General features: G+C 35.9%; 1 protein-coding gene across 1 annotated transcript; it reads left to right on the forward strand.

Annotated features, from left to right (window-relative positions):
• The first annotated feature begins 1,227 nt into the window (after positions 1-1,227).
• LOC105054489 (putative lysine-specific demethylase JMJ16) lies at positions 1,228-10,236 on the forward strand. The gene is made up of 12 exons (XM_010936015.4): positions 1,228-1,566; positions 2,698-2,984; positions 3,198-3,269; positions 3,356-3,433; positions 3,538-4,050; positions 4,139-4,366; positions 4,652-4,813; positions 5,011-5,379; positions 5,456-7,040; positions 7,289-7,392; positions 8,828-9,025; positions 9,753-10,236. Exons 2-12 carry the CDS (start codon positions 2,703-2,705, stop codon positions 10,047-10,049), a joined length of 3,888 nt encoding a protein of 1,295 aa, XP_010934317.1. The 5' UTR covers positions 1,228-1,566; positions 2,698-2,702; the 3' UTR covers positions 10,050-10,236.
• The last annotated feature ends 14,454 nt before the right edge of the window (positions 10,237-24,690 follow it).

Below are 24,690 nucleotides of genomic sequence, written 5' to 3' on the forward strand. Positions count from 1 at the left end.
TGCTATTTTGTGTGGGTTCATTAACTGCTTAGCGTTGCCGCCAATTTTTATGGGAAGTGTAAAACTTTGTTTAGATTTAGCTAGGTTTTGACGGCCAATTCAATGAAGAGACGATCCAAACTTAGAATCAAGCCTGACCCAAAATTTTAAACTAAATCTGGATTTGATGAAGTTGGTTCATGTTGTCCTTGATTGCTCTGATCTTGCATCTAACGTGCAAGATGTTCTCAATATCCTTTTAATTAATTGTTAGTTCGTCGTGGAGTTTTTCATCTAGCAAGTTGACCTAGACAGCATGAAAGATATGGTAGAATTAATCTCAAAGCATTTGATCCTCTATCAAAGTTATCTTTTCTAGACTTGTGTTGACGAGCAAAATTATACTGATCAATCAATATGATCGATAAAATATGATTCGACTCACTAATTTAATCTATATTCGATCCATCATAAATAAATTTAGATTTAATTAAATAGATTTAGATCATAAATAGATCGATATATTTAATTCGTTTAACATTTGGATCAAATCTGATTTTACATATCTGATCCGTTTAACTTGTTTAATACTTATATCAGATTGAGTTAGATAAATTGTTTAATTTATTTAATCTATTTAATTTATTTAAGATCTATTTAAAATCTATTAATTTGATTCGGACCTATTTAATCCGATTTGTATAATTTGTTCAAATTATTTGTTTAATAAATAGATTAAATAGATCGAATCGAATTATCTATTTCATAAATAGGTCCGATTTAGATCTAAATTTTTAATCTATTTAGAAAACAGTTCAAATTTGGATTGATGATTTGTTGATCCAATTTGTATTCGATTCGATATCATCCGATCCAATTGCTATCCCTATCAATCAACCATCCATCAACCCTTCGGGAAAAAAGCCACGTGGATGGCTGTGATTTGAAAATCATTAAATTTCAACCCATCTCCTGGTGGGATTAGTCATCAGATCACCTGTACTTTTCTCTATGCCATGAGATGGCATCTTAATTTCTTAGTATTATATCAATTATTATTATTCAAGCTTCTTGAAAACCAGTTCTGCTTCTGCAACAAGACAACAACAACAACAAAAGGTTTAGAAAAAAGGAAAATTCCCACCTGTCTGTTATTGTGATGAGATTAGGAGTCATTGGACTTCAAGATTTGGGTTAAGAGTCTAATCTTTATGTTATCCCCTTCTTTCCCCCCCAATCCCTTTGTTTCCCGTTTATCTTTCTCACACAGATTCCCTTCTGGGCCATAAATCTTTCTCTCCTTTTCATTTATTTATTGGAGTGGTCTTGGGGTAGGGGAAAGGTTGTTTTGTTCTTCTGCCCCTAAAACCACTTTCCCTGAAGACCAGAGGTTCTTGTGGTCTGAATAGGGTTGGGGTTGGGCTTAGATCTGGAGGAATTGGAATATTACCCTCCATGTCCCTTGTTCAGATCTGGACAGTTAATGTTTCTTGTTTTCATCTCACAAATTTTTGTGGAAATTGTTAATGAACTGGGAATCCAAACCGCTTTAGGCCAACAGAAGATCTGTGGGCTTCTCAGGAACATGTAAGTCAAAGGTCTGATGAAGGCCAACATCACCTATTTTCTCATAAAATTTTGATTAGTTCCATGCTGGTGATATTTTGATCCATATGATTTTTTTTCTAAAACGTTAATAAAATTTATGATCTGTGGGATCTTGTTCAAGGAAGTTTGATATGGGTATGAAATTGAGATGTTGTTTTCTGTGCATCTTTTGACTGGATTCTCTCACCGATAAGATATGTTCATGGATTGAAAAAGGGGAAATTTCAGTCCTTGAATTTTATTTGATATTTGAACTGAATTTAGGAAATATGGAACTCAGCAGCGAGTAGAAGCATCTTGATCGGTCACAGGATCTGATAATTATAGAATTTCTGTCTTAAATTCATGAAACAGATGATCTGGCTATACCTAGGGATCTGTCGTACATGTTTGCGTTATAGATTGCAGATGCTGGCTATGTTTTCTTTTTTCTTTTTGGATCTGTGAGATTATAGATTTCTTTTTGTTTTTCTCTCCTTTCTATCCATCCTTTCAATCTAAAGCCGCAGGAACTTAAGACCATGAATGTTGAACTGCAGCATCTCTATTGTATCTTCTAGTTTCCCCCTTCCTAAATCAGGTTCTTTATGACAACGATAAATAGGTGTTTTGCTTTCAAGTTCCTGTATAAAGTGAAAAGAAGTTATCTTCTATATGCACTCTAACATCCCATGGAAAAAGAATTGTTGCATTTTTAATAAATAGAATATTGGAGACGAAAAAATTAACTCGTTATGTTGTTTACATTGAAAAAAATATCTATATTTTTTTCCTTTCATGTGCGCATGTTTACCTATGATCTTTTATGTTTGCTGCAGGAGATTGTGTTTCTATGTTAACTGCTGAATATTTAATAAGTAGATTGTAAATGTATGATTATCGTTCCAAGGAATTCTTATGCTTCTTTCAGATCTACACTGCCGGCTATATTGATTTGTAGGCTCATCTGTTTATGATCAATTTATTTATTATAAGATCGATACTGTAGGCCATTACATTATGTTCACATGAATCCATGTATCAAATATCTTCCCATAATGTGATTGGAATTCGTCAGTTTTTAGGATTTCCTGAGATCATGTATATAATATAGTCTTTTTTTCTTTTCAGTATTAATGGGGACAGAATGCCTTGGAGCTTGTCTCAAAGATGACTCTGATGGAATGCCCTCAGTTCCTCCTGGCTTTGCGTCACTTACATCTTTCACCTTGCAGAGAGTACAAGAAAATGCTTTGGCCCCTGCACATGTTTCTAATCCAATACAGGTGGAAACTGAATCTGGCATCATTGAAGACAAAAAGTTCAGAAAATCACTTCGGCATAGACCATGGATAAACTACAGGCAGTTTGATTATAGCTCGGAAGAAGAGGAGTCTGACTCTGAGCTCTTCGAGCAAGTTAGTACTATTTCTGATTTTGGCTTGTTAATCATTGCCTTCTAAGTGTTCGGGTTGATTGTCATGATATCATTATAGGTTTCTTACTTGATCTTCTTTACTTTGCAATTGATATCATCTGTTGCTTAAGGTGCTTCTTGGTCTGGACATGTTGTTATAATGTCATATGGTAGTCCTGACTTTTTTGACCAACAATTTGATCTTCCTGTGCAGGATATCCCTTCAGTTAATACCCTACCAAAAGGGGTTCTTCGTGGATGTTCTGAATGTCAAAATTGTCAAAAGGTTTTGTTAACTCTCATGATACTCGATTAGCTTGTTCTTCCTGATTCCTACCCGTTTGAATTCAATTGATGCCTGAAGTCTTGCAGGTCACAGCAAGATGGCATCCTGAAGCTGCCTGCAGGCCTGTCCTTGATGAAGCTCCTGTATTTTATCCAAATGAAGAGGTATTTCATGCTGTCTATGATTGAATCACTAGCTTTTATGCTAACACTTAATTCTTTGAGCCAAAATGTCCCTTTGTTTTATTGTATTTTGGTGTTACTTATAGGAGTTTAAGGATACTCTCAAATACATTGCAAGTATACGTCAAGTGGCAGAACCATATGGAATTTGCCGCATTGTACCTCCACCATCATGGACTCCACCTTGTCCTCTCAAAGAAAAGGGTGTGTGGCAAAATTCAAAATTTGAGACTCGCACCCAACAAGTGGACAGGCTTCAAAATCGTGATTCTGTCAAAAAAACTTACAGAAATCGTAGTATTATGAGGAGGAAAAGGAGAAAGCTCTTGAGAATGGAGGCAGAATGCAGAAACAAAACTGAGAAGCTGGCAGAACCTAATGGACTTGGTTGCTGTACCAGTGCTGAGAGGTTTGGATTTGAACCTGGTCCGGACTTCACTCTGGAATCATTTCAGAATTATGCTGATGAGTTCAAGGAGCAATATTTTTGCATTAGAGACATGGATAAAGATTTAAGATCAGCTCAGTTGGAACTGTCGGTGGAGAATATTGAAGGTGAATATTGGCGAATTGTTGAAAAGCCAACTGAGGAGATTGAGGTACCTTTAATAGATGTAGATTAGCCAACCAGTCTGCCTGTTGCCTTCAACTCGTTTTCCATAAAAATCAAATTTTATTCCTATGCAGGTGCTCTATGGTGCTGATTTGGAGACAGGAGTTTTTGGTAGTGGTTTTCCTAAAGCATCTTCACCTCCATCAAGTTCTGATTTTGAGGATCAATATGTAAAGTCAGGTTGGAACTTGAACAACTTTGCTAGGCTTCCAGGTTCTGTGCTTGCTTTTGAAAATGGGGACATTTCTGGTGTCCTAGTCCCATGGTTGTATATAGGGATGTGCTTTTCATCATTTTGTTGGGTAAGATTCCTATTACATCCTTTCCAATTAATTAATAATATCCAGAAATATACAATTAACAACAGCAATGCTGATACTTTTGCCATTATTAATTTTATCTAATATAATAACAAATTTTCTTCTCATTGATTTTGATTTCTAAAAGCCATAATATAGATTCAATGTCACATTCTTCTTGCCATTGTTGTATATGAACTGCTTTAGTTGCCTATAATGCCTTCTGTTTCATTTGTTTGGCAAGTCGATTTACCCTTTTTTTTTTTTTTGGTTTTGTTTTGGTCAAAGCATGTTGAAGATCACCATCTGTACTCAATGAATTATTTACATTGGGGTGCTCCAAAAGTGTGGTATGGAGTCCCAAGCAGAGAAGCTGTAAAGTTGGAGGCGGCTATGAAGAAACATTTAGCAGATTTATTTGAAGAACAACCAGACTTGCTTCACAAACTTGTGAGTAATGACTTGTCATGCATCGTTTATTCTTTCCAGAAAAAGTCATTCACCACTTGGAAAAAAAAAATTTATTGCATGCATGTCCAACAGCCACATATATGACTTTTCTTGTTTTAATTAAAATAAATCCTGCCCTATTTTATATGCTTGACGTCTCATTTTTTTTTTTCTTTTAATCTTATCATTCTTCACAGGTTACTCAGTTTTCACCTTCCATTTTAAAATCAGAGGGTGTACCTGTTTACCGTTGTGTTCAGCGTTCCGGCGAGTTTGTTATCACATTTCCCCGAGCATATCATTCAGGTTTTAACTGTGGATTCAACTGTGCAGAAGCTGTAAATGTTGCTCCCATTGACTGGTTGCCTCATGGGCAGAATGCTGTAGAGCTTTATGCTGAGCAGAGGCGCAAGATATCGATATCCCATGACAAGTTGTTGCTAGGAGCTGCAAGGGAAGCAGTAAGAGCTCAGTGGCATATTTTATTTCTGGGAAAAAATACATTAGATAACTTAAGATGGAAAGAAGCATGTGGCCTGGATGGGATCCTAACAAAGGCAGTTAAGGTGAACTCTGTATGTTCAACCCTCAGTATTTTTTGCTGTCAGAATGTTTACTCACTTTATTTTGCCTTTTGATTAGGTAAGAATTGAAATGGAGCGTACAAGAAGAGAATATCTTTGTTCTTCTCAGTCAAGGAAAATGGATGCAGATTTTGATGCGAACTGTGAAAGAGAGTGCATTGTGTGCCACTATGATCTACACCTTTCTGCAGCTGGTTGTCCCTGTTCACCAGATAGATTTGCATGCCTGCGTCATGCAAAGCAGCTTTGTTCATGTGCTTGGAGCACTAGGTTTTTCCTCTTTCGTTATGAGATCAATGAACTGAATGTCCTTGTTGATGCTCTTGGGGGCAAGTTGAGTGCAGTTCATAAATGGGGACTTTCAGATCTTGGATTGAGTTTAAGTTCTTATGTTGCCAAAGATAGAATGCAAAAGCCCATTACTAGAACTTCCTTGGAAACTATGGATCAGAGAGAGAGGGGACAAGTGCAGCAAAGTAGTTTAAATAGCGGTGAAAAATATTCTGCTTTATCTCAAGAAGTCAAGGCATCTTTGCATCAGCCAACCTTCGTAGCAGTACCAAAAGAGAGAGAGAAGATATCACCTAATGCATTTGATTCAACATGCACAATTGCTGATCCCTCTTCAGTGCACCAACAATCTAAATCTACAAGCATGTTTCCTACAGAGGACTTGCATCAACAAGGTAGGCCTTCATCTGAAGTATATCAGAGCTTACAGTCTAATAAAGGATATAGAATTTCAGGTTCAAGTGCATGTGGCATTTCTGGTCTTGAAAATTCTCTAGGGGGCATGCTTAACAGCAGTATACTGCAAACTATTTATAGTGAAAAGAACTCAGGGCATTACCCCGTCTTGGGGCCTGAGGGTTTGAGCAACTCAGATAAAATGGTGTGTGGTGCAGCAAAAAATATGCTAGCTACCGATGATGATGTTAAAACTTTGAAAGATGCTGGAGAAGAGAAGTTTCTTTCAGATAACATAAAGAAACAACCAGTTTTAGAAAGCTTGGAAACTTTTGCGAGGCTGACAAACTGTGATGGTAAGGTGATTTTCTGCAATTCTCAGGAGGATCCAGTTGGGCTGGCACCAGAGACTAATGCATCTGTGGTGAGTGAAAGGAATGTCAGTTTGTTACCCACTGTGGGGATGACCGGCGATATACCAAATCCAGTATCTCTAGGGGATGGGAGGATGCAAAGTATGTGCAGAGAGTATATCCCTACTTTACAGAATCAGCAATTGCTTAGGTCCTATCCTCAAAACTCTTCTCACAGTAAGATCTCAAATTCTGTATCAAATGCAAGGCAACACTCAGAATCTTTGGCTGCTAAAGAAGAGCATGAGTGTAGTACAAATATCAGACCTCATCTTCAGCAGTCTGGAAGTATAAAAACCGAAGGTGCAGTAAGGGGTGAGAAAACTGGGCCAGATTTTGTTCATAACCTGACAGATAAAGGAGACTCTATTACAGCAAGATTTTCTTGTCCTACAAACAGCATAGATAGATCCAACTGTCCACAGAAGGGGCCTCGCATGGCCAAGGTGGTGCGGAGAATAAATTTTAGTGTTGAACCCTTGGAATATGGTGTTGTCTTGTCAGGAAAATTGTGGTCTACAAGCAAGGCCATATTCCCGAAAGGTATGCTTGCAGGTTACAATTATGTTTTGAATCACCTTTAAGGTCTGTATTGTTTGCATGCTTGAAGAAGCAAACTAAACTCTGCATCCTAATGCCTTCTACTAGTCTGCTTTCCACCTTGTGTTCATTTTCACTTTTTTTTTTCCTTTTTTTTTCTCTCGGATTTAGAATCATCCACATTACATCACAAGGATTATTTATTTCATCATTCAATACTCTAAAGTGGATCATACTTCTTTCAATTGCAGGATTTAGGAGTCGAGTTAGGTACTTCAATGTACTTGACCCAACTCAAATGTGTAACTACATCTCTGAAATTCTGGATGCTGGACTGCTTGGACCTCTATTTATGGTAATAATTCTCCACTTCTTTATTAAATAATATTTAACTCAAGATGATCAATTACTTAAATAAATAAATGTTGGATAAAGATGCATATAAGCAATGACATCTGTGTGTAAGAAGCGGTTTTAGTTAACATGCGTTGTGCACATGGTTATTCTTAGACTTAAGTCAGTACAGATTTAAGAATGGGCTTAATCTCTGTATTACTTCCCTTGTGAAAGCCCAATAGGGCGGTATAGTCTATGACCACCTGATGCCAGTCAAGTGTTATTTTATGCTCCTAAATAATCTTAGACAAACATGCTTTTGCTTGCTTAGCCAATATTTTGATAGTCCCCCCTTTTCCTCTGCTTATACCTTTTATGATTTTTTTTTCTTGAACTCAGTTTAAACATATTTCCCATCAGTTTAAACATATTTCTTTCTGATGCGGTTTTCTTCATATGCCTAGTCCTCTTTGCTTAAATTGTTAGAAACTGAAGCTGTCAGTGTTCTATATTTTCTCTCAACATGTCCCTGAATTTGAATTTCTCCAAATAGACCTGATAAGGGGTTAAATGCAAACCAAGATTGCTATAAGAAAGGTTTAAGTTTAGCCATCTTTCTGGGTTTTCGGTCCATCTCATGCTACCATTAGCTAATTATACTTTGTCCATCCCTCTTTTTCCAATGTTTATGCCCTCACTTAATCTTCCCTTGTTGTGAATTAAAATGGTAAACATTGGTATGCCTTCTCCATGCCATAAATTTCATTTATCTTCCCATATTTGATCCGTTGAATACATTGTTGAGGTTACTTTTTATCCTTTATGACAACTCTAGGCTCCCTTTTGTAGGTTCTACACATTTAGGCAGGGTTGGTCAGAGTCCAGTCCAATCCAAATTTGACCTAAATTGTTTAGAGAAAGAACCAGAACAACCAAAGAAAATATTCAGCAATAGCTTGCTCATGGTTTATCTATTCTCTTTGCTCTCACTTTGTTTGGAGGTCCCACTCCTCTTCCGTGCATTGTGTTGTTTGTATTCTCTAAGTCATGTAACCAACAAGTGAAACTCTAATTGGGGCCGGCAGGTTGAGTACAAGCCCATATAAAATGGCTGGATTTGATATTTTTATTCTTTTCAACTCAATTATAAACCGGTTAAGTATGAGTTAGGGTTTTTTGATCTAGCCCATAATTGACTCAACTATGACTCAAACCTCTGCTGCAACCCCGACATATACTGAATACCGTGATAAAAAAAAGGGATCTGTGGCATCTGAAAACCCTGGTATAGTGGCTTAATGTTTGTTCTCATGTTAGGAATGTCATATGGATAGCATCGCGTTATATATATATATTGCTGTTCAGGGTTGTTTGCTGGAGATGGATTTTTTTTTTTCTTTTTATCCTGCTAAAATATCTATATATATATTATATTTCAACTTACTGAGTTTCAGGTTTCGGTAGAGCATTCTCCAAGTGACGTATTCTTCCATATATCTGCAACAAAATGCTGGGACATGGTTAGAGAGCGGGTAAATCAAGAAATCAGGAGACAGCACAACCTGGGAAGAGTTAACCTTCCTTCACTACAGCCTCCAGGATCACTTGATGGGCTTGATATGTTTGGTTTAACCTCACCAAGTATCATTCAGGTAATTGTGCATCAAATCCCTCGGTGGCAGAACTTTGGTGCTTGTCTGTAGTGTTTAATTTATTTCTCCTAGAAGTGCCATCACATTCACTTAGTCTGAGGTTTTAATATTATCCTAGTCCTTTCCTTCCACGTGAACAAGTTGAACTGCCAGTGCCTCTTCTTCACACCTATGGAACCATGTTTAAGAAAATTCCTGAGATTAATTGGACCATTTTCTTGGACTAATGCTTTCATCTAGAGTTCCATTAGTTTCATACTTGATTGAGTTTTCATTTTATCATTCAAGATACACGATATGCAAGTCTTCCAGCAACATAAAACGCTATGAACTTGTGAGTTGGTTTTAGAAAAATTTAGAGAGTATGAGTATCAAGATAAGCGTGTACAAGTAGTAAATGCAAGCACTAAGAGAAGCGAAGTCCTCCATAATTTGTGCTGATTATATCTTTATTAGAATTTGCTACATCTATTTAATATATTCTGGACAATATTCACTAGTTAAGAAGTGAAAAAGATTGCAGATCAATTTGGGGAGTTGGCAGATCAACTACATCTATGATTCTGGTAGTCTACCTGCAAAAGAAGTATTGGATTTAATATACCTCAATATTCTCATAATCAATCCACACAAAAAATGTGACACTTTTCTCCACCATCCTCCAGTATATTTAGTGATCCCACTGGAAATATTTTCTGACAGTTCTTGTTTGTATTGATTTTTACAGGCCATTGAGGCAATTGATCCAAATCGTGTTTGCTCAGAGTATTGGAGGTCAAGGCCTGAAGTCCCTGCTCCACTAATTGCATCAAATTCCACCATGGACCGCACACCAGGTCTTAAGGAGGTCACAACTGATGCACTTAGGGGCCTATTTAAAAAGGCCAATCCAGAGGAGTTGCATACCTTGCATAGCGTCCTTAGTAATGACAAGCAGAATTCTAAGCAGGAAATCATCGAAATTCTCCATGAAGAAATTGAGAGCCGCTCACAATCAATATTTTCTAGTCCAATGTGGCATTAGTTGTATTGGGTTTCTACCAAATTTTTAGAGGGAACACAAAAACCTTTTCTTTTAGGGTTTTCAACTGATGTATCCACATTCTTTTTTCCACAAAGTGGGCATGAGTACAGAAATAGTGTCTCATAAGCTGCAGTAATTGTATCTATAAACCTCAAAAGTTGTTTGAAATAATCTTTTTTTGCTTTTACTCCATATGTGCCTGATTCTTTTTGTGTTTCCTGTAGATGGAATTGCAGGTGTGGGTATCAGCAGGTGTGGATCAATATGGCAGGCTGTTGTATGCAAAGTGATCTAGCTGATTGGAATTGCTTGTTAGATGGAGGGTGGAATGATTTGTTCTTGGACACATGCCATGGACATGGCTGCTTTTTGACATACACTGGACCTGTTAATGAATTGAGTGTGACCCGAGCTGACCTGAGGCGTGGACCTGATTACTCTGACTTCAGTCTGATTACCTTTCTCTCATTCAAAATCTTCAATCAAGCTTGGATGATAGTGAACCTTTTTTCCAATAATGGATGATGTGTCGATTTTGTTGGGATGGTCTTAAGTATACGTAGTAGGGACGGTTCTGATCAATAATTTCTCCAATCAGCTTTGGCTGTAACAGGAGTAGGAGTAGGGTATATGGTTTGGCTGTGTTTCAGAGAGCGCCAACTCTAGTGTTCATCCAGGAGCTTTTTCTTCCTTCAAGAGGGGAGGCCGGTGGTGTGATAACCTGTGTGCCGCCCTTTCCTTTTCATTATTAGAGGGATCCATGTATGAACGACTGGGATCCTTGATTCTTGATTTTAGTAGAATTTAAAAATGTTTAAGAAACAAGAACGGTGGGCAGCAGACGGACGCGTGAGGATCCACCAAGTGTCTGGTTGCTAGGTTTCGGCATCCCAAGGCCACGATGCGTGATATAACCTGTATAGAATGCAGGAGAAATAAGAATTCAATGTTATTCCAAAAGATAAATGACTTCCTAGCTTCTCTGTTTAGATCCTCTTCTTCTCTTTTCCTTTCCTCCGTTTTTCCTTTTCTGTTGCGATCTGGTAGTAGGCTGATCAGGCTCGGCTCCATATAAAAGGAACCAATTGAGCTTGATCCAAGGTGCAGGGGGCTTTGTCAAGGCTTGTCTCGTTTATCATGCAAACTAAGCTTAAATGACCTTTCTACCGAGCCAAGTTGAGGTTCTATTTATTTTTACAAGCCTGAGATGTTCAAAATAGGCTCAGCTCTAAGCCGAGCTTTTAAAAATGATTGAGAACTGTCCCCCAGATCAAGCTCGAGCAAGTCTATTATCTAGGTGAGCCCAAGCTGTTCTGGAAATTGTAATTTTATTTGCAGCCTCTAATCTTATTGGATGTCCAGCAGCAGAGAAACGGAAAAAGCAAGTACTCGCTTAAGCTGCCGATTTGTGATTCTTGTGTTCCTCTTCTCATCTCATTTAAGAGCGTTGTATCAGTCAGACGAGCATCGAGTCACGTATGGGACCTTCTAGAGTGAGATTTCAGTAGAATGGAGCACTCCCGGGGAATTTATCCAGCTTCAATCTTGCACATTTTGCCCCCATACGGTTGCAAGAGTTTTGGTCTTGGATATATATATATATGTTTTTGATCCTAATCTATTCTTTTGGGGGCTCAATTCAATCACCAGTCTAAATCAATCACTATAGCTAGACGGGTTTATGTCTTGCTTGGGGATCCATATATTGCAGACGGCCATGCGTCTCGAGTCTCGACTTAGGACAGGCTGGGCTCATAGGCTTTAGCCTCCCCTGTAGCTTAGGGGCCCTGATTTCCATTGCTCAAAAGGTCCCAGGAAAATACAACCGATAGGGCAGATGCGACCGCGTCAGTGACCACGCATGGCACAACGAAGCATGAGTATTCTTTTGGATTCAGAAACTTTTTGCCGGGAGGAAACGTTGCAGGTACTTTACTTCCAGAGAGAGAGATGGGCCTCACGGAAGATGTGAATATGGCGGTTGGTTTTCTCCATCCTCGTGGCATCTGGATGGACTGGCCGACTGCTAGCTTGGTTCGAATGCTTCTTACGGTGCGTGCTGGTTTTTGGAGACCGGGCGACAATACATGCAGCAGAGTCTGCGTCGGCTCTGCCTGCGGAAAAGACGACGGTGTTAGCGCACTCTTCGTATACTGAAGGCTATATAATCCCCTAATATTTGTGTAGGCTTTTGAACGTTTTATTTTCCTTTCAGTATCTCTTTTGTGCCTTTATCAAGCTGCCTGCAGATACTTCGAGATGCTATGTCTTGATTGTTAATGATCGTACTTGGGATGTTTCATGCTTTTGTCTGATGCCTCTCTGACAAGTGCATTGGATGCCTCTCTAGATACCCAAAGCTTCAAACTTTGAGAACCGATTAGGTATCTCTGAAATTTTACGTTTCCAACTAAAACTAAAAAAACAGCAAACACGCACAAAAATGACTCGAGTAAGCCAACAAAAATGCTTTAATAACTCAAAAAATCACCTAAGAATGTTATATTCTCGTTCCTCCTTCGTATTTACATGGTGAATTGCACCACATAATGAAGTAATGTGAATGGACAAAGGCAATCAGTTGGCTCTTTTGACCGATTTTTCTGAGTTATCATAGTATTGCTCTTAACCAAATTCAAATCAATGCTTCAGACATCTCAATCATCAGGTCACGGTGACAGGTGCTAGGGTAGTCAAAAGTCCAGCACTAATGTCATGTTTGCCATAATGCCAAACCCTAAACCTCCACACCTTCATGTTGGCAGGTCAGTGCAGTCTGACAACTCATGTTATAAAACATATGTTCACTGTTTGTTTTTTTCGTATATCTTATTTCATTGGTATGAATGATAGATCTCAAGTCAGTTGGCATCTCTGCTCCAAGTATTTGTCCCTTAGGAGGTCAATGGTTCAAGCTCTAGGTATCAATTAAACGGAGGAAAGAAAAGTGTGTGTCCATTGATCCTCCTTTTTGTCTTAAAACAAGGTTCTTCATGCTTTTCAACATTGGAGTCATTTGAAGGCTAATGTCCTGTTCCTGATGCCATTTGATATTGGAGTCATACTTAAGCCTAGTGTCCCATTCCTCATGCTTTTTAACAATGAAGTCCTTATGACTTGCATCCTTAAAATTATTGATAAAATGATACATGTGTGCATTTGTCTTTTTTCACTTGTAATTTTGTATGTGTGTGTGTGTGTGTTCTTTTTTTCTTGTATAATAATACAAAAACACATCTTTTGATTGGTTGAGTACCCTTCTTTTGCATCGGGAGTCATCCTAAAGATTAATGTCCTTACCATTATCGATAAGATGATCTTTATGTGTTTTTCACTTGCATAATAATAGACAATTACAATTCATTAACATATTTCTTAATCGGTTAAGTGCCCTTGTTATTCAAAGGTGACTGGTTCTTATGCTCATCAAGCCATTTGGTGGTTTAATGCAACATAGGCTTATACATCACATGTGAAGAAAAGTGTGTATACACACACACACACACACACACACACACACACAACGCATATACAAAAGCATTTACATTTGAGGGTGAAATGGTGAAGAATTCTCACTGGAAAAAAAGGGCTTTTATGCCTCTTGATGCATGATTTAGGAGTCGATGCTATATCACGCCATCAAAAAGTCCAAAAATATCGGATGGACCCTTTTCTACTGTTTGCAGGATGCTATGAGTCAAGTCTCCAAACAATGTTTTGTTTGCAGGATGTCACGGGTCAAAGTCTCCCAAAGAAAGTTTGTTGGCATGATGTAACGAGTCCAGTCTTCCAAAGAAAGTGGGTCGGACCAGTCCTTGTCGAGTCATTGGTGGTCTCATATAATCAATGTTTTCAGAACCGGCTCAATTATCGAACCGAAATGAAAAAAAAAAATCAGGAGTCAACTGGATCAATCGGTTGGTCCGATCAATTGATCCGTGACACCTGCATAACATAATTATGATATAATAAATATATTTTATTTTTAAAAATATAAAAATATTAAAAATAACAAAAAAAATTCCTAAAAAATAGACTAATAATTTGACAAAATTATGCATGATGCATATCTAAAATTTTCACATATTCTTAATTTTAAAAAAATATTTAAAAATTTAGAAATCAATATTTCTTCATAAACTTCAACAAATAAAAGTACCAACATAAGTTTGAGTAGTAGTAACAAATATTCTAGACAAGAAGCAATACAAACAAAGTTCTACACAAGAAATAGCCCAAACAAAAGAACATTTAATGAGATTGTTTTACAACCAAACTTAACATAATATTTCTAGTCACCACTCAATCTATGTCCAACCATATATCATCATTGTCTTCACCACGATCATCATTATCTCTCCCACCAGGAGATGCTACATTAACATCTTCATCCAACAATATCATATCATCATTATCTTCCTTGTCTATAACGACAACAAAAAAAAGAACTCATCATAAGATGTTTCAAATAAAAGCTTAGAGATATACCCAAACAAGTTTTAAAAAAATATATATTTTTACACGTACCTTTAGGAGCATTAGAACTTGATTCTTCATTAATTTTTGGTAGCTCTTCTTCTAGAATGCTTTCTAATTCATTATAGTCAAGCTCTCCTTCGAGATCTTCTTCTACTACCCAAAATTTTATTTTGTCAATTAATTCATAATTAACTGGATCATAAGGCCTCTTATCCATTTTTAAGCCTACATGTTAAAATATAAAAAATATTTAAAATAAAATCTCATTAGCAAATCATATAAACATATAGCCAAATCATAATATCACATTTGAAATATATAAAAAAAATAAAATTATTTTTAATACATGTTTTATAAATGTAAGTTATAATTAACATACACTAGGTCATTGAGCCTTTGGTGCTCCAATCTATTTTTTTTTTATATGAATATATTCAAACACACTCCAATTGCATTCGTATCTCGAAGAAGAAGCTGTTTGACTAAAGAGTCTAATTACAAGCTTTTATGAATTAGGAGCATCACCACCAAACATCCTCCATCATTCATCTACACAAATTTCACACATTGCATTAGAAATTGTATTATAAAGTATAAACAAGTGTATAAGTCATAAACTTGTAAATTTGTATTTCTTATTGGGCCTAGTGGTTTTGCAAGACACGATAGCGATCGATCGTCTGAAATTTTTCAGACGTTCTCTAAACAATCTTGTCTCATCCAACAATTTGGATTTCCTTCTTATAACTTTGGTCTTAATAACATCAAGGAGCCTTGATATAATTTTTGACTTCTAATAAAAGTTATTTTGATCATATTGAAAATTTGGATTCAACCAATACGCATAAGTATAGATACTTTGACACAACGTCTTATCCCAACGATTATTTATGATATTTGTATATGGCTTATATGATCTCTTCTTACCTTTAAACAATTTCTTAATGCCTTTGCGTACCCTATACATGCCTTCATACACATATCCCAATGCAGATTTCTCATCAAAATCATAAATACGCAATAAACGTATCAATGATGCTATAATCCTCACAATGATTAAACAATTATTTCAAAACCTCTCATCTAGAATGATCCTTATTTCACTTTCTTTGCTTTTGGCAATTTCAAAAACTTCTTATAATCAGAACTAGTAACCAAAGCTTGCAAGTCTTCCTTATGGTCATGTAAGCTCCTCAATGCAATAAAAGTAGCGGCAAAACAAGTTGGCCCAGGATGAACTATCTCCCTCCAATTTGGCCTCTTTCTTAACCAATTCAATGTATGTTTATAATTATAGATAAAAATAGTTATCCTTGATGCAAAGACAATAATACTTTGCATATGAGATAATTCTCTAACATCTTTCGTGATCAAATTAAGATAATGTGCTGCACATGGTGGCCAACTAATATTTGAATATATCTTAGAAAGCTCTATTCTAGCTTTTTTATAGTTGGATGCATTGTCTGTCACTAAATGAACCACATTACTAGCACCAACCATTTCAATAATCTCAGCAAACAAGTTGCACGATGTCTCATAATCTAATACCATATCTGATATATCAACTGATTTAATGAATGAAATTATTTTAGAAAAATATACTAAGAAATTTATCAATGGCCTCTATCTAGTGTCGATCCATCCATCACCCATATAGTGTAACCACAATCAACCCACATGCTTTTATAAGAATCAACAATTAATTGTACATCTTTTTTGGCATCTCTTAATAAATTGACACGCAAAGCATGATAAGAAGGACCAGAATATCCATAACCTATAGATGCTATTTTACCAATTGCAATTTGAAAGAAAGGAGAATTTACCACATTCATTGGGATGCAAGCATAGTAGAACTAATAATCAATAGACAAATTAATATCATATCATCTCTCTAGACTTTGCAAGCAAGCTTTGACAATTGGTTGAGAAGGATCACGAACACCCAATTTGAAATAATTTTGAATATCATAATTAGTCTTTTTTTTTTCTTTGGAGGATTGTCCATCACTATCTTTAGCATTTCTTTTAGTAAGCAAATAGGAACTTTCGTGCATTTCATCATCTTCAAAAGTATGCATAATTTCCATATGGATTTCCATCATTAAAAATACTTTGCTTCTCTTGTGCTTTATCAATATTCTCTTACACAGATTATGTTACTAAATTCTGGACATCCAAAGAAACTTTTGAACATTTTCCAACTTGACCTTTTATCCTAGCAAGATGTTGCTTCATTCGATTAAGGTCCCCACCAGTAGGAGGCTTGCGACAAAAATCACAAATGAGTATCTTCTTTCTTTGGTCATTTCGTACCTTAGTAATATATTTTCATGTTATATCTTTCTTTCGTCGAATTTCTTTTGTTGATTGTACTTGTATATCAGATGGAGTTGAGCGTGAATCTGTAGCTTCCATTTATTGCAATAAAGTAAAAAATAAATATCATATTATATATAGCTTCATAATAAAATAAATAAAAATTAATATTATATTATATATTGTAAAATAAACAAGAGCGATTGGGAATCGGGATGATTGAACTTTGAAGAGAGGTGGTTGGGAGTCGGGTTGGATAAAGAGAGAGGTGGTCGGGATTCTGGGAGAGAGAGAGCAGCTTGAGCGGCTGAGCCTTGAGGTTGGGGAGGGTGGGAAAGAGGGGGAGGAGGGTGCCATTGAGGTGATTATCATGGAGGTCGAGGCGGTAGAGCTGGTCCAGGTGTGAGAGTGGGTCGAGGGGACCCCAGAGGTCAGGAAAGAGAGGGCAAGCGATGCCACGCGACCATCGATACAGCTGACACCATGCCACAACCTGAAGCAGGCATCGAGGGTACTCGAGTTAGCGGCTAGTTGCCCATTGTGGTGGGTGTCAGCCCTCGACTGGAAGATGGTCAGGGCGTCCATGTTGGGCCTTCGACCGGAAGATGGTCATGGTCAAGGCATCAGCCGTTGAGTCTCAATCGGAACCGGAACATGATCAAGTTGCTTGGCATTGCAGCTGGGGTTCCGCCACCGCCGCCACCATCATGACATTTCGGGACATTTGTAAATAGAGAGAGAGGATGCATCTTTAGGCTTTAGATCTCACTATCTCAGAGAGGCAGAGACTCAGCGATGCTTGTCCGGCAGGCGACGACAATGAATTTGGGACTCTGGACGGTGATGAAGAACAGAAAACCAAAGAGAAATGAAAAGTCGAATACGGTTTCACGAATTAAGATTACGAACGGAATGCCCTAGCGGCCGCACTAATTATTTTTTTATCTAACACGTGAGCTGGTCGGTTCATCATGGGCCGATTGGTTCATCGAATCTTCATAATTTTTACGGACTGAAACTCTATTGGATTGTGCCTAAGCTTAAGATCAGAATTAAAAAACATCCTCAATCCGATCGGTTGATCCGATTCGATTCTGAAAACATTGTTTATAATAGAGATCCTTGGATCAGCATTAGGCTCTATACAAAGCATGCAGGTGTCACATGATGTACATGAGCATCACATGAAAAGGTGCACTTTATGTGGATTCGATGAAGATCCAACGATTAATTTTATATCAGACCATTAAATGATTTGATCAATATCGAACCAATTCCGCCCGGTCCCACTCCAAAACGATGAAGTTAATGATGGGTGGTTTCAATGTTTTAAGTGCACGACATCTTACACATGGGAGTACATGAGATCCCTTCTTCTGTTTTTTACGCATGTACAATGCCTAGAATAAAATTCCCATTTCGTCCTATGATAGACATCACATACTTACTGGGCCTCAACTATATACATACATACTGACTGACATGTATGTGTGTGTGTATATATATATATATATTGTGTGTGTGTGAGAGAGAGAGAGAGAGAGAGAGAGAGTGAGTGTGAGATGTAGCCCAAATTTGGTCTATCAATCATGGATTTACACATGGCATCAAGAAAAATCTGTATCAGCTTGACTTAAGTTTAAGGATTGATATAGATAAGAAAAATCAAAGAGTTAGCTCTTCACTTGATTTTTTAATGAGATGAAAATTTATCATCTATAAAAAAAGGCCGTCATCGTATCAGAGATGCACTAATATGCACATAATACTATACTACACTCTCTATAATTTTTTTTTTTAATTTTTTGCTTCTTCATCAGAAGGCCTCAAGCCAAATCAGCTTAGTTTTTCGGTGCTTTTGAAATCATAGATTGGATTTTGGCGTGCAACGATATACAAAATGAGTCGACCTTGTTTTATCAAGTTTGCACCTCGTTTCTAACGCAAGATATTTACTCATTTGAGTGCTTCCACGGTCCTCTCCTACATTCCTTCGAAAAAAAAAAAAACAAAAGTTCCTCTCCCACACATCATAAAGTGTTCACTATATTTTATTCTCAATAAAGCAAGGTCCCTGTCCAGCATTCTGGAATTATCGGAGAAAATTCCCTCATGAGCTCTTTGTTATCGGAATCTCCAAATTTGAGAATTTGAAGGCATGAGGCGTACGAGACTTGCTTTCCTCGAGGAAAAGGCGTTCAACGACGGAAATCGGGCTGGTTTTGTCTTTGACAGCCCGCTGCCTACCTTTTATTACGCGAGAGGAGTTGACAATACGGTCCTCGCTTTTATTCAATTTTTTTTATAAGCTTCTCCTTTTTGATTATTTAAATCCTAAATAATGGTGCATTAGTCGCAGTTTTCTAACACTTGTTGCCGCTCCCGAACGCATATCTTTCACATCGGAAGTTGATGACGAAGATTTCTAAAATATTATATTAGTTTAGTGTCATGTGCTTTAATCTTTTGAAGTATATTATGATACTAATACTAATATTATATTGTATGAGAATTGGAAATGTTGGTAGAAATGATACTTATTTATCTGCTTGACGAGCCTGGTGGAAATCAAGAGTGTTATAAAAAGAAGCTGGATCCAGGATCAACAGAGCAAACAAATAAAATATAAACAGAATATTTATGTGGTTCAGGCTATAGTCTATGTTCACTAACAGAAACAATTAGAAAGAGCTCCATAAAGATGTAAAAATCTCACCAAACAATCAAAAAGCATAATCACAAAATCTTACAAAGAATAAAAATATACATATACGGGTATCTCAAAAATTTCTCGCTTGTATCCTCGGGACTGGTCCACTGATGGGCCCCGGTAGACGCTTGAGTAGAGAGACCCTTTAGCGGTGTATACTCTAATATAAGACATTATAATAAAAACATTTCTCGAAAGGTATATTAACCCTTTTTTACCCAAAAAAAAAAGAGAGGATATATTAATCCTTTAAAGTTTCCTGAACCATGTAATTAGTGCGCTACTCACACAGTTTTTATTATTGCTAATAGATGTGGAAATCAACGCCAGAGATGAGATAGGAAGTGTGGTGAATGTCATCTATGCAGAAATCAGCAGCATGCATGCTTGCTTACTATTTATGTATGTAAATAATAAGTTTGTGTTTGTAGATAAATATCCGTGAATACATGTGTTGTATATAGATAAATCTAAAGCAAGATACACAAGTACCTTTGTTAGCTTCCATCTACAATTTTAGAATCAAAATTTTGTTAATATAAAACTATTTTTAGAACCCTAACACCATTGAAGAAAATAAAAATCTGCATTTTTCAATAAACACATAAAGTTCCAAATTGCCTTAGGTCACATTTTAGAGTACTCTGTGACAAGTAGGATCCTTCGTCCCACCTTGTTCAAACAGCCCAAGACAAAAGCATTTGATGGTTCACGTACGCAGGCATTATAGCGTCACCTGTTGTTCAAATTACGACCCTGGCAAGATTCCTCCCGTTGGATTGGTTATTGTTTCATGAAATGAAGCATGGCTTTGTAAATATTATATAATGACCAAACAAACAAATTGTACACATTATGTTATTATGGTTCAGATTAAACTATTGAGGATCTTTTCCGCCTCCCTCACCTCCCAAAAAAAAGCAAAAAAAACGTATTGAGGATCTTCTCCTATCAGGTAGGATTTTAGACGAGCAGGGAAACAAATGTCAAGGCAAGCCCACAATACCAGCCAATTGATGTGATGGGGCGCGGCTTGTTATTTATGTATATTTACGCAAATATTTTTATTGATTAATCTTTGAATGATATTCTCGTTTGTGGTTTGACAATTGATGTAAACATTTGGGATGATGAGGAAAATGGAAAGGACTAGATTTTTCTAATTAGAAGAAGAAAGCATGCAGAAATTTTAAACGGTGTAAAGATGGTCAAAGGTAAAAACTTAATTTAGCCTCATATCTCTTGAATAGACGACATATTAGAATCCAACAAGGTTTCTCTTGTAACAATAATGGAGGATTGAAGGAAAAAAAAACTCTCACTAGAAGATGATAAAGCATGTGCTTTTATGGATCTTTAGCATTGATTATAAATATTTTTTAGGTGCTTATTTTAAAGATAATAATTTGGCAAATCCTAAAATTATATCAATTAAATAAATAATAAAGCTATAATATACGAGTTATAAGAAAGGAAACTTACTTAAAGCATGAAGAATAATATAAGTTTTTTTGGGACAAAATAGGATGAGACATCACTTCAATGTTGGAAACCAAGAATTTTTTCTTTAGCAGAGGAGAATTCTATTGCAAGATTATCTATTAATTAGTATAAAATCTAAAATTATAATAAATAATTATTCATAAAAAATAGGAGATAATAATTTACGTGGTTTGGTCTTTGGCCTACGTCTACAGATAAAAATGGAGAGAGATTTTACTATGTTAAAAAGATAGAATACAAAGAGTATACAATGGCGCAAACAACAAAAGATGACTCTTAATATCAAAAGAGATGTGGCTATAATATATATAGCCATCAAATCCTAAAATAAAGAAAAAAGTTCAAAATACCTAAATGGATCAACAAAGTACAAATAGATCAGATTCATACCATGAGTCACATCAAATTCAAATCACACTCAACGAATCTCCATCTTAACTTAAATTCTATTAAGTTACAATACATAATAGTGAACTTCTCTCCATCTCCTCCAAATGATACCTTAAGGGCCTAATTCAGCATCTCAAAATATGAACTAAGTCTAACCAATGCTTGAACTTCAGGATAGTAAGTGGCTTGATCATCATATTTGCCGTAAGAATCTTCTTCAATGCAATAACTCTTTGTGATATAATATTCTAAATGCAGTGATATTTGACATCAATATGCTTGGTCCTCTCATAATATTTCTAATTTTTAGTCAGATACATGGTACTCTAGCTGTCACAATTAATAAACATGGTCACATCCTGCTATAAGCCAAGATCACTAATTAAACCTTGCAACCTAATAGTCTCTTTCATTGTCTCTATCGCTGCTATATACTCTACCTCTATGGTAGATAAAGTAATAGTAGACTGCAAAATCGCTTTCCAACTATAGCACAACATAAGAGAGTAAAGATATGGCCTCTCAGCTACCTCTCCTATATCCAAATTATCTATGTAATCAAAGTCCATATAACCAATAACACTGTTGTAAGTGTCTAAATTCTGATCATATACCAAACCAATATCCATAGTGTCTCTTAAATAGCATAAGATTAATTTCATAGTTTACTAATGGATTTTTCTAAATATCTTATGTACCTGCCATGACATTGATGGCTGAGATGTCTAGACGTATGCAAACTATGACATATATGATACTCTCAACTTTACTAGCGTATAGAATATATGACATGCATGTATTCTTCCTCATCTGACTGTGGAGATAAAGTAGCTAAAATTCTGAATTATGTTGCAAGTGCAGTATAACTCACCGGCTTGCAATCCTACATACCAAAATGCTCAAGCATCTTTATAATATAATTTTTCTATGATATAAGAATAATTTTTCTACGTATATCAACCTCTATAAATCTCTATATTTAAAATCTTCTATTATGCATACAAAATTTTCATCTCAAATTCATTGCTAAACTGAGCCTTTAACTTTTTAATCTCAGACGTATTTTTTATTGCAATGAGTATGTCATCAATATAGAATAATAAATAAATAAATAAATAATTTGGAAGTCTCCTGTGATAAACATAACTGTCATAGTCACTTCGAGGGTAACCATGTCTGAGCATAAATGCATCAAATCACTTATACCACTATCTCGAAGATTGTTTCAAACCATACAATAATTTTTTTAATAAGCAAACATGATCCTTCTTATATTGAATAATAAATTGCTCTGACTGTTGCATATAAATTTGTTCCTTAAGCTCATCATATAAGAAAGTTCTCTTAACATCAAGTTGATTAAACTTTAAATCAAATAATGCAACAATAGCAAGCAATACGTGAATAAAACTATGTTTTACAATAGAAAAAAAAAATCATTAAAGTCTATACCTTTCCTCTGATTGGAGCCCTTTGCAACTAAGCGAGCTTTGAATCTTGCTGCTTCAACACCTAAGATTCTTTTTTCTTTAAGATCAATCCATTTGCACCCAACAATTTTCTGATCCTGTGATGGTTTCTCGAGCTCCCATATATGATTCTTATGAAGAGACTCAATCACCTCATTCATGGCAATAGATCATTATGTAGACTCACCACTACTGATGGCCTCATGTATAATTAACAAGATCCTGAACCTCGATAGTCTCTACCATAGATAATGCAAAATAGATCCAAATATTCATATTCATATCTCTGAGAGAGTCTAATCTGCCTCCTAGATCAATCAGTGGTTATGATGTACTACTACTCTTATGAGGCATCTCTCTTATCAATAATCTCATGCTTATCATCTTGAAGCTGAATTAAAGTATCACCTTGTGATAGATGAACTGAAGGTCTAACCTCAAGCTCCACTTGATTATCAATATTATGATCATTATTTATAGCAACTAACTCCTTTTTCGAATGAAGTATCATCTTTTCATCAAAGATAACATATCTATACTGATTATGAATTTCTAAGAATCAGGCTCAATACACTACACTCTGTAGTCTTTTATCCCAAATTGATAACCAAGAAGGATATATTTCTTTGTCCTTTTCCAAATTTACTGTCATTGAAATATGCATAAGCAGGACAATCAAATATTTTCAAAATAGAATAATCAGTAGATGTACCAAATTATACCTCAATAGAGATTTTTAACTCAATAATAATGGATGGAGACATATTTACCAAGTAGTAAGCCATAGTAACAGCTTCAATTCAAAAATTCTGAGATAAATTTGATTAAAAAAGTATACACTATACTCTCTCTCAAAGAGTCATGTTCATGCATTCTATAATACTATTCTGCTATGGTATTTTTTTAACTGTGCTGTGCTTTAGATGCTTTCCACCTAATGGAACTTATTAAACTGATGCTCACAAAACTTCAAGTCATTATCAGTTCTCAATCTCTTGATCTTCTCGTTGGACTATTTTTCAACGAGTACATTTTACTTTTTAAAAGTAAAAAAGATTCATTCTTATGCATCAGAAAGTATACCTATACTTTCATTGAAAAATCATCAATAAAAGCCAACAAATACAGAGAATTACCTTTAGACTAAATAAGTGCAGGACCCCAAATATCAGAATGGATATAAGCCAACATGTCTTTTATCCTCTAGATGGCTGTATTGAATTTGACTCTAGACTGCTTCCCATAGACATAATGTTTACAAAAGTCAAATTTTTTGATTTTTTTTGATTATATAACAAATCCCGTTTGCTCAAAATAGACATGCCAACCTCACTCATATGGCACAAATACATATGCCACAAATGAGTATTGTTTGAATTTGGATCTGATGAGAAAACTGATGTAGCACAAATAATTATGCTATCCTGAAGCAAGTAGCTAGAGGCCATAAGATAATTTGCCTTTTGAGCACAATAATAGAATCTTTTGAAATCTTTAAAACTTTATCTTTATCAGAATATTTAAAATCATGTGATTCAAGAGTACTCAAAGAAATTACGTTTTTCCTCAAATTTGGTATATACTTCATATTAGACAAGATCCTAATAATATCATTATGCATCTTGATCCGAATGGATCCTATACTAACAATTTTATGGGACTTGTTATTCTTCATGAGTACAACACCACCATCAATAGGATAATAAGTGAAAAATCTATTTTGAGGAGAACACATATAATAAGAACATGCTAAATTAAGAATCCAAAT

Source organism: Elaeis guineensis, chromosome 11 (genome assembly GCF_000442705.2).
Source record: "Elaeis guineensis isolate ETL-2024a chromosome 11, EG11, whole genome shotgun sequence".
Classification (NCBI taxonomy): Eukaryota; Viridiplantae; Streptophyta; class Magnoliopsida; order Arecales; family Arecaceae; genus Elaeis; species Elaeis guineensis.